Consider the following 12,001-nt stretch of genomic DNA (forward strand, 5'->3'; position numbering starts at 1 on the left):
TCACACCAACTACCTAAAGAGCTATGCTGACTTGAAAGAGTAACAACCACCCACTTGTGAGCACATTGATTTCAAACACCTGCCAGTGAAAGCATTTCCTCTAGGCCTAGACAAATGCCCAGTGTGCACACTACTCAGGGTCCCTAAGCAATGGGAGTGGTAAAGGAAACCCCAGTGCCCTTACCTCGATACTGAAGTAGCCTCGATCCACATAATCCCCCAGAAAGAGATAGCGTGTTGTTGCTGGCGACCCTCCAACTTCAAACAGCTTCATCAGGTCAAAGAACTGCCCGTGAATATCTCCACACACTGCAGTACACACAGACGCCATCAGCACTGTGGCCATTTCATGACTTTATACACAAAATGCTCGTAGATATTTCTGCTATATTGCACTCACATGCAAATTACACAGGTATGCTGCACTCATATGAACACTATACAGAAATGTCTGCTCAACTCCTAGCACAGGTACAGCCATCTGTAACAGCACAATAACATAAGGAACAGTGGAGACACTTTGCTGTTGGATGTACATATGGAATACTGCAGCGTTTGAAGTAGCGCCGCAGAGCTACAGGCCAAGGATAGATTACAGATTTTGTCCTGCAGGCAGGACATTCCATCTTCATTGTACTAACTGGACATCCTGTCGTGTATTCAGGACAAGCCTCATGCCCTAGTACGCCAGGAGGCAAAAGGACAAGTAGCTACAAAGACTTTTCCCTTCAAAAAAAGCAGCTTCAAAGCGGATCTGTCTCCTGACATGCCACACGAGCTGAAACAGACAGCTTGGGCTTTTCCTCTCGGCATGATGACAGCGGTACTGAGGATCGATATGGTAGGAGGTTTCTATGGTGAAGCTGTGTAGAGTCGTGTTATTTGGGAAAGACCTGCTGGAAAATGGTTATGACTCCAGATTTGAGAAGAAGATAGCAAAAACAAAGACTGGAGCTAATGATGTGTGTGTGTGTGTGTGTGGGTATTAACGTATATGTCCTCTGTATTAACATATTCGATTAATATTTCAAACCATCCCAAAAGGGCCTCTTGAGGCCCCCCGAGGACCCAAAGATGTTGACAGGCTCCCAGTTCCTCCCATTATCCCAGAGCTCCCAGTCTGACCCTCTCACACGTTCTCCAGAAGCAGCCGTGGCACCAGCGTGTACACGACGACAGCGCCAACCTGAGAGCAGCTGCATGGAGCTCTAATGAATCCCACTACCTGGAGCCACTTTGGAGCATGTTCATTGAGAGGGCGGTGGGGTCAGGGGGTCAAGGGTTATGCAGACTGAAAGGGCAGGCAATTAGCAGTCTGTCTCTATAACAAAGTCTGTAAGTGCCTGCTCTTAATGTTTAATGACCCCTGTATCTCTCCAACAGCAGAACAGGCAGGTAGGGCAAAAACTTATATACATTCTTCTTTTATATAAGACAGTGAATTTGATGATTCCATTTACTGACAATTCTGAAATGTATGTGAGAATTTCATAATGTCATGATTATACTGAATATTCTCATTATATGAAACACGTTTTAAATACACTGCTCAAAAAAATAAAGGGAACACTTAAACAACACAATGTAACTCCAAGTCATCCACACTTCGTGTTCAGATAAGAAGCAACACTGATTGTGAATCAATTTCAACTGCTCTTGAGCAAATGGAACAGACAACAGGTAGAAATGAGAAATTTTCAACTAATTTCAAAGATTTTTATTAATTGAGATCTAGGATGTGTTATTTTAGTGTTCCCTTTATTTTTTTGAGCAGTATATAATTTCAAACATCAGACCAATGTCTGAGCACCTCCTGTCACCTAGACAGGAATATTTTTATTAACACAAATAAATACATAAATCTGTATATTGTGGCAATTAAATTAATCCTGTTTTCTGCAGTCACCTAAGTTTGGGTCTATGACATCATTGAATTATTCTTTATTTATTCTGATGTCTGCATATGTTCAACATTTAATAATGTTTAATAGCGTTCCCCAATCAATTAATTTCACTTCAGTGGTATCTCTACTGGCCTGGACATATTAAGTTACTGTGTTGTCAGAGTGTTTCTCTGTATCACATATCAGTCTGATAATCATACAGCAAATACACATACATGCGCTCAAACACAAAGCTTAATCTAATTCACGGGAGGTGGAGCCCAACCCAACTGTATAGGACAGGAGGAAGGAACCAGCCCTGGACAGGACATGCACGCACGCACGCACGCATACACACACACACACACACACACACACACACACACACACACACACACACACACACACACACACACACACACACACAGAATGTGCACAACCCACACAGACGCACGCGCACACACACACACACACACACACACACACACACACACACACACACACACACAGAATGTGCATATCCCACTCAAACACACACACACACACACACACACACACACACACACACACACACACACACACACACACAGAATGGGCACCCCTACACATGGACACACACTGGGAGAATGTGCACACCCCACACAGACACATTATATTAAGTACCTGAAACCAAACACTAAAAGCATGTGTTATCAGCTGTTCTATATTGCCAATATATTGTCAGTTCTTGTCGCATTTCCCTCAAGCTGTGATGTTCTTGCTAGTCAGAAGATTATGTCCTCCTGCCCACAACATTTTCAGTTCTCTGTTTCAGCGAGTTCAGTAAATACAGGCACATCTTGTCTTGGATGCGAGTGTGACTTTGACAGAGAAGGAGAATGTCTGTCTCAGCCTCCACTGGCCTCGTTTCACAGTAGCCCCGTGACCTTGTTTCTCTGGGCAGACCAGTGTCTTCATGGCTGCCCCTCTCAGTAGCTGGCTTGGGCTAACTCTGGATTTGATTAGGAGGTCCAGCTGTCTAGAATCTATGACATAGAGGAAGGACATTGGACCAATGTGTATCTGTTTCTTAAGGTTGGTTAACAAAGCTTTTCTCCCTTTCTCTCATACCATCTTTGACAATCTTTCATGACAAGAACTTACATGAGAAACATCAATAAATTCTGAGCTATCTTTCTTCAACCATTCTTTAACTTCGATCATGGATAAATAATCATCAGTAAAAAGTGTGTTCACTATTTTTATCTCCCGATCATTATCTGTTTTCTTCCTTTCTCTGTGGTTTCCTGTTCTTGCCTCATCACTTCCTTTTCTGTTATACCTTCTTTCTTTCATGCCTCTTTTACACCTGTGTCACCACCGCTCTGAAGTCTCTTCCCCTGCGCCGGCTCTTTTGCGTTTCTCTGGTTCACATTCCCGTCATCTCATCCATACATACATGAACCAGTTTCTTTTATGCCATTTTCTTTTCTTGAACCATTTCTCTTTTCTTACATGACATGTATCTGCTGTTTCCTTTGACATAAAAAAAACACAGAATCTGATCATTTCTCTTACAATTTTACCCACATTCACAGGCTTTAAATAAATCCATCTGCTCTCCTTAAGAGCAATTCCATGGCTGTCTGTCTAATACAGCGCTCAGCTTTGTTTTGATATTTGAACAGATGCAAAAACATAATTAATATTCCTGTGCTAAATCCAGTAAACCTGTTCAAACCCAGATAAAAACAAAAACCTCTAAAGCAATGTACAAGTGGTCCACATGCTCGTGTCTCTGACCTGTGACCGGAGCTTCAATGTCCAGCATGGTGTTCTCCTGCCGGAGGATTGCGGCCCCCTCGTTGATAATACGCAGAGCGACCGGCTCTTCTACGCGGCCCTCCTTTGTGAGGTGGGCCTTCAGGAGGTCCACCCGGGGCTTCCCCTCACAGTCGAACACCTCACGCATGCTGAGCCTGTGACTTAGAGGGAAGGGGACCGCTGGGGGGGGGGGGGGGGGGGGGAGGAGGAAAGGAGTGAAAGCGAGAGACAGGGAGATAAAGAGAGAGAAGGAGAAAGAAAGAAAGAAAGAAAGAAAGAAAGAAAGAAAGAAAAAGACAGAGACTGTCAAAATACTTCTATTGGCACACTTGTATGCATGATCTTAAAATTTTTATTAGGCCATATCTCCTAGTTAAAATCCCCAACTAAAATTATTTATTCAATATCAATTATGGATAAATAATTATGGATTAGTTAATTGGTCCAGATTTGAGGAAGAGGAGGAGAAAGACAGAGACAATGAGCAAACACAAAAGTGTAAATAAACAATTTTTATTTTAAGAATCATAAATGAGGTACAATAATACAGGAACTCCTTATTCATTTTCTGTAAATTGGTAAGAGATTTTAGCTGGAACAGACGTTCAGCAGTTTAGAATAAGACAACACTACCTACATTCTGCTAAAGTAGGTCTGTTTAGTTCAGATGCAAACGTAAACACCGTCTACAAGCTGGCGTACTGATAGCATGTGTAAATGATGGCCTACTTTGGTTCATAAGGTGATTGTCTATTTCATAGACTGAATATACAATCTGTGGTCTATATACAGAAGTGGGCAGTACTACATTTACTTGAGTTAATCCATGTTACTACATGCAAATGTTACTACATTACGTTTGCTTGAGTAACCCTTTGAATTAGCCTATACTTAAAGGAAAGCAACCTGTATTGCATTACTGCTGATTAAAATGATTTTAATTTTAACTCCACGACCTGAACTGTCAAGTCTGGGATTATTACCGCAATATCTGTAAACGACCGCTTAACAACATCGCTTTCCTTAAGTAAATTGAATAGATAGCAGGAACTTAACCGACATAACGAACAGCAGGATTTCCCGGGCGGAACGAATGGACGAGCTCTGGGCAATGGTGCATGACGAAATGTAGGCCTATATCATTTTCGTTAAGGCTTCCACATCACTGTGTGAAAACGGTGTTCTTACCTAATGTATTTTATTAAACTGATTGTATCGTAAGCCGACGACATCGAGGATATTCTGATAAAAAAAACCAAAGCTACGTAAAACTACATGTTATATGCAAATGGTATTGCGTAGACTATACAAACGCTGCAACCGAACTACGTCGTGGCGTCCAGCAATACAGGCAGGTATTCAAACAAGATTAAGGTTTTTTACTGATTTTATATAACTACTGACATTTCTTTCGCAGTCTATCCAGCAAACTATCGTAGGTCAGCTAGCTATATCCCTAATATTATGAGTAATAATTTCAGAATATTCCCCCAAAAATGCCAATCATAAAGTGATCGCCAAATGCACCTTCTTTTTACACATAAATGCACAATATTTAGTCGATATAACTACTGACATCCAACTAAGCTGCATTTGGGTTTCATACAATTCAGAGAAAAATAGTTAAGACAGATTATGAGCATTTGTGTAGTCAAAGAACCTCTGGGTAATTTGGACATGTATTAAGTGTAATAATAATTCATATTATTTACTTAAGCAATATTTGCTTGAGTATGAATACTTTTACCTGAGTAGAGGTTTAGGCTACTCTGTATGCCTGTCTATGAGCGCAGCTCAATGAACAGTGTTTATATCATTTTACAGCATAGGAAACTGGAGGCAGCTGGAAAAGAAAGGAGAGAGAAATAAAGAGTGGGAGAAAGAAATAGTGGTAGAAGGAGTGAAGGAAGAGTGGTAGAAGGAGTGAAGGAATAGTGGGAGAAGGAGGTGAGAAGAAAAGGAAACTGTGGCAGGTGTTACCGGGGCAACAGCAGCCAAAGGCTGGTATGCTGCCATAGAGATGCATCACTGATCATAACACACACACACACACACACACACACACACACACACACACACACACACACACACAGACATAGACACACACCCACACTCATACACACACACACACACACACAAACATACACACACACAAAACTTACACACAAACATACACACACACACTGATTCATGCAAATAATATAAAAACAATAAATACATCTTCACACAACCCGTATATGACAGTGAGCTTAAGCTATGTGCTCATAGTAAACACAAGGCTACCCTGAGATGCTGTCAAAATACAAAGCATGCATCACACATCCTTCTCCGTTCTCCTGAAAACATATCACACATCACATGGTCCTCTATCCAGAATAAACAAGAATCGCTTTACACAGAAATGTTTGCCAGTAGGGGGCACCACAAAAGCTCACAAACCCACAGTCACAGCACAGACCTCAATATCCTCGTGACTGTTGAAACCAAGACTAAGCAGCTACAGAGCAGATGTGTGTAGGGGAGGTGCGGGTGATTCTGTTCATGTCTATTATCATTGTGCATTACTGTATTGTGTAAAATGATCAGGAGAAGTAAGCAATGCTTCACAGTGTTATGAAGTGAGCCATTTTGCCTTGTCCTGGTGCAGCCTGGGTTCCTGCTGAAGGGAGCTGAGCTGAAGTAGAGGCCATCTGGGTCTGTGTGCTTGAGAAGCACATCAATGAAGAAGGTAGAAGCAGAGAGAGCAAGATGCACGGCTAAGATACTGGGATTCGCTTAGAGTGTTCAGCTTAGGGTGTTCAGTTTAGAGTGTTCATCTTACAGTGTTCAGTTTAGGGTATACATCATAGAGTGTTCATCTTAGGGTGTTCAGCTTAGGATGTTCATCTTATAGTGTTCAGCTTAGGGTGTTCATCTTAGAGTGTTCAGCTTAAGGTGTTCATCTTACAGTGTTCAGTTTAGGGTATTCATCATAGAGTGTTCATTTTAGGGTGCTCATCTTAGAGTGTTCAGCTTAGGGATTTCATCTTAGAGTGTTCAGCTTAGGATGTTCATCTTAGGGTGTTCAACTTAGAGTGTCCAGCTGAAAGCACTGGGAGGCACTCATAGACTCTAATATGTGATGATTTGGTGTGGTATGTGTGTGTCTTTATTTAGCTGTATGGGGTGCATTATTGAAGTATAGAGCGGAGGACTCTTACATAACGCTCCCCTCAGAGACACACACACACACACACACACAACCCACTACACCACCACTGCAAGTGCTTACATGCAGGTACACACGTATACAGCTGTCCTACTGTACCATTCCTGCGTGTGCATGCACACGCACACACACACACACACACACACACACACACACACACACACACACACACACACACACACACACACTAAACACGTGCTGCCATATTTAGTGCACATACTGCTTAACCAGCACAAATCCAAACATCTGAGCATCTCATCAAACATGCATATCCAAGGGGTTTACATATACATACACCATCTGATCACACACAGACATACACATTCTTGACAATAAGACCTAAGACACACACACTGGCGCTTATGCTCACACTCACAATCATTGATCAGAATGTAAAATGCAGCGATTGGGAGCCACAACAGTGACGTCTAAATATAAACCAACTGTTTCGAACACACCACAGCAGATGGGTTTGCTCTGAGAAGGAAGATCTCAACACACACTTCTACACAACCACATAAACAACCCTGCAGTGCTGCCGTGAGCTTAACACATGTACAGTACCACATACAGTATCATAAATGGGTCAGTTCATATGCAAAAGCACTGTGCAGAACGTCTTGAAACGTCTTGTTTCTCTGTTGCTATGTCAACCTTGGCCACTGTGACCTCCAGGATCCTCCCCGTATGCTTGCTGACTGACACGCCCCCTTTCTTCTCCAGCTCCCCCTTGTCTCATCGCTGACCATCACACAGGCCTCAGATGACTTGATGTGCGTGTGTGTGTGTGTGTGTGTGTGTGTGTGTGTGAGTGAGTGATGGAATGGGTCAGAACATGAGAGACAGTAAGAATGTGAGGTCAGGATGACTGGCCTGTGTTTGTGTGCGCATGTGTGTGTGTGTGTGTGTGTGTGTGTGTATGCGCATGTGGTATAGCCTTAGGGTGGTGAGACAGATGCTAAGGTGCTAAGATTCTAGCCTTTATAGCATTTAATGGTCTTTTGCAAAGAAGAAATCTGACATGAGTTGTTGACACATGACACACACTATACTATATATCACACTATGCTATATATCACACTATACTATATATCATGCTATACTATATTTCACACAATACTGTACTATATATCTTGTTTTTTTTAATCATAAAAGCATTACATTTAATATATATTTTATTCAAGGAATCGATCAACTTGTTTGTGAGTCTAAGTCTAAGCATCTTCAGTGTGGTATCACAATTTAATTCCAAGGCTTTTGAGCAAACTAATAAAGGTATTTTGAAGATAATTAAACAAAATAAATAATTTTTAAACAAACATCGATAAAGAAATAAACAAAATAGACAACCAGTAACAACAAGAATCTAAACTAGAAAATCTATTTCACTAAGACGTATAAATAGTGGTTGACATGATATTGTTTGTGTTATTATTGCTGTATACAGCTTCAGAAAACAGTATATATCTACATGTACATCTACATATACATCTACAGTATATATCTTCAGAAAAAACAGTATTATAATACATTAATTAATAATGAAGTAAGGTATTAACGGCTGTTGATTGGTCAACTCCATTTGAATAATGAGAAATCCGAATATACAAAAAGTTATTATAACATTTTATTAATTATAAACATACTACATACAACCTGCTATTGCTTATCAGATTTTAAATATACAGTTCTCTTTTGGGATGCTATATACTGTTATGTTTTACTATATGGAACAAAAAATCACTGTGCTTCTAACCATGGCAAAAGAGACAGTTGTGTATGCACAGATAAGCTGGAGTAATGCTTCACAGGCCTGCCTAAGAATAAACATTATCCTAGCTTTACCAGTGTCCATTCCATTACATCAATATCATTTCATTTCATTTATTAACCAGGACAGTTGTAGCTTTTCAGAGAGGCTTCCAGTATATTAAAACACAAGAACATTAAATACTGACTATTAAGTTGTAAAAAGCCACTGTCATCACATTTAACACTGCCTAATCAACTGCCTTTTCTGCTGTTATATTCACTTCCGTCAGAAGAGGATCTAGGAGTGAATCACCATCCTACAGTTTCCACCTTCTGATATTCAAGTACATTTTTGGTGTAAATGAACTGGCCTTTGTTTTGAGCTGAATGAATGTGTAGTCTCAAAAAGAGCAAGCTGTAAAACAGCAGAAATGTCCATTCTAGAAGAGAAACCCCTGGTTTATGGTTCTCACAGTGAGGGATTCTTCACTCATGGCAACCTGAGCACCCTGCCAAGCAACAGAATAACACCCCAGCCAGTTACTATGGAGATTAGAGCAACTAGGCGAAAAGGACAACCCGTATAAAGCATCACATTTCATTTTTTGTGCAAATTTTTTATATAACGAATTATGCTATAAAAATAAAGCCACAAGGTAAATGTGTTATCGCTTAATTTCTTTACATTTAAATACTAGTTTCACAGCATGTCTATCACATTTGGGTTTTTTTATTTATGACTTTAGTGCACATGATTATTTCGTAACTATTTACAATCTGCCTTTTATGTCTGTGGTATGACATGACACTTCACACATAATATATGTCCTGAATATTCAGCACTCACTTAAACAGAGCTTCTGACTTTCGAATATGGATGTATGCTGTAACTGATTGTGTATATTAGCCCTTTTTAATAGTGCTTACTCTTAGAGACACTCAAATGCCATTTAAAGTTACAGTTCTAGTTTTCTGGAAGTCACACAATGCTATAGATATATTTATCATGAAGTGTCTTTGTAAATTGCTTTTGGTTTGTAGTTTGTTTTTTTAGTGTCACCCCAAGCGCAGTAATCACCTAAAAACCAAACATCACAATAGATCAACCTTTCACTGGTAACATCTGATAATCTGATTGCAACAAACACGCATGCACTTATGTGTACAAATACACAGACACACACACAGACTGAAACTCTTCTCCCTATTGTCTCCCTTATTGTTCTTGTTTCTCTCCCTCCAACCTTGACCTAAGTCTCACAATTACAACCAACACTATACCGGCAACCCCACATTCCCTTCTTACAAGCACATACACCCATAACCCCCGCTTTGTACCACACACACACACAGGCCACACTCAAACAAACACAAACACACTAAGGGAGGGAAGGCGAGAGAGAGAGAGAGAGAGAGAGAGAGAGAGAGAGAGAGAGAGAGAGAGAGAGAGAGAGAGAGAGGGAGAATTGTTCTGCTGGATCCGCTGAGCCCGTTGAAGCCCCACCAGTGCTAGCACAGATAATGGCCTAGAATTATACTTTGGGAAAGTAGGCCGGTGACAGGCTTGCACTTGTTCCTCAACCCCTGAGGTACGAGGGGAGGGACTTATCCAGGTCACAGCTGTGAAACAGCCTTCTCCTCTCTCTCTCTCTCCCTCCTTGCTCTCCTTCATAGGGTCTCCATGTCCTTCTCCATCTCTCTTACTCCCTATTTTCTTTCTCTTCCCTTTCTTTCAGCTTTTTTTCAGCCTTCACTCCACATGTTCTCTCTCTCTCTCCCACTTCTTCTCTCCTAGCCTGATTCCAACCTCATGACCACATTTCCCCTTGTGTAACTGTTCTGAGAGCAATGCGACTGTTCCCTACTGCACCATGATGCAGCCCACTTTGTTTTCTCCACTACTCTGACTACCCCACACTCCAGACTACCCCCACACACACTCCCGACTACCCCACACACTCCTGACTACCCCCCACTACAGACTACACCTCACACACTCCCGACTACACCCCCCTCTCCCCTTTAATTCAGCACTGATTTCAGCATCGCAAGAGTCTGATTCACTGAGAGCGTCTATCACATTTGACATGCTGACAACTCATTATTCAACCAAATATTAGTCTATTTGCTGTGAACCTTGTTACAAAATAAAATTTTAGCATCACTTCTCAAACAAAGTATTTGTGTGTCACAACTCACGGATACCTGGCACCCCAGAAGCACAGAAAGCACCGGTATTTCCCTGTCAGGAGACCACCGTGTTCTCATGTCCACTAATCGCCGGCTGTTCCAGGATTCCCTCGCATGTTTGCACACACAGGCAACAACCAAATCCAAAACCAGGAAATATATTGTTTATAAATTCAGTTAAATTCTCACTTAGAGTTTTATATACATTTAGTCTTTTTAAATGTGCCATTTGCTCATTCAACTTGAGCTGTCCTTGTTTACAATGTCTCTGGAAGCTCTGGAATCAGGCTACTGTTTTCTACTAGCAGCAGACTCTATGTGGATCATTTTTGGATAATGTTTGGATATATAAAATGATATAAGCAAGTAAACCAAAGATGTCATTTGTCTGCATAGCAAGATTAGCTTTTTTAAAACAAAGAATAGACTTCTAAATATTTATTTACTGAAGCCAAATGTAAAGCTGTGTGTTTAGTTTGTGGAGAACGGTTAGATGTGTTTAAGAATTACAATTTGAATCGCCATTAGAAATACAAGATCTTGACTGATGCAGAGCGGACATGGATATCTGAAAATTTGCTAGCAAAATCTGCAGATTCAGCTAGGATTTTTTACAGAGCTGCCCACTAAACATTAGACATATGGATGTGCAGATGATGTCTATACAGTGGCAGACTTAGCAATTTGGGGGCTCAAGGCGAATTTAGCTAGGGGGCCCATCAACATTAATATGCGAGAAATAAGTTAGCTAGTCAGGGGGCCCCTACAGTGGGCTGCAGTGGGAGGGGCCCAAGGCAATTTCCTAGCAATGCCTCTATGCAAAGACCGCCTCTGTGTCTATATTATGTTCGTCCAAGACCAATTCTTGAGTTCTACACGACGTGCAAACCACGTATTTGGACGTCGAGCTATGACCCCACTTGGACGTCAATATGCAAGTAAACATTTGAACGTCGGACTAGGTAGCTTTTTTTGGACGTCATAGGGACTTGTAATACAGGTGCAGGAAATTAACATTATTACTTTATTTTTTAATTTATAACAATATTAAAAAAACGTAAGTTTTCAAAACAAGCAGTAGCTAAATGTTAATCAGCAAACTGTTCAACTGAATTTGGGTTGTAACGGGGATGCACTTGAATACTCGCAACAGCGAGTTATTGAG

General features: G+C 40.9%; 1 protein-coding gene across 3 annotated transcripts in view; it reads right to left on the bottom strand.

The window, feature by feature from the left end:
• The window catches only part of ppp3cb (protein phosphatase 3, catalytic subunit, beta isozyme), a 43,219-nt gene that overhangs the window by 18,091 nt on the left and 13,127 nt on the right, over positions 1–12,001 (bottom strand). For 2 of the 3 annotated variants that reach the window (XM_077005997.1, XM_077005998.1), the window contains exons 2-3: positions 3,666–3,866; positions 185–309 (exon numbers count right to left, since the gene is read on the bottom strand). In XM_077005997.1, coding sequence (XP_076862112.1) covers positions 185–309; positions 3,666–3,866 — 326 coding nt within the window. Of the gene's footprint in view, positions 1–184; positions 310–3,665; positions 3,867–4,874; positions 5,028–12,001 lie in introns of those variants that run through there. The other variant, XM_077005999.1, reaches the window with a different exon arrangement.

This window comes from Brachyhypopomus gauderio, chromosome 5 (genome assembly GCF_052324685.1).
Source record: "Brachyhypopomus gauderio isolate BG-103 chromosome 5, BGAUD_0.2, whole genome shotgun sequence".
Taxonomy (NCBI): domain Eukaryota; kingdom Metazoa; phylum Chordata; class Actinopteri; order Gymnotiformes; family Hypopomidae; genus Brachyhypopomus; species Brachyhypopomus gauderio.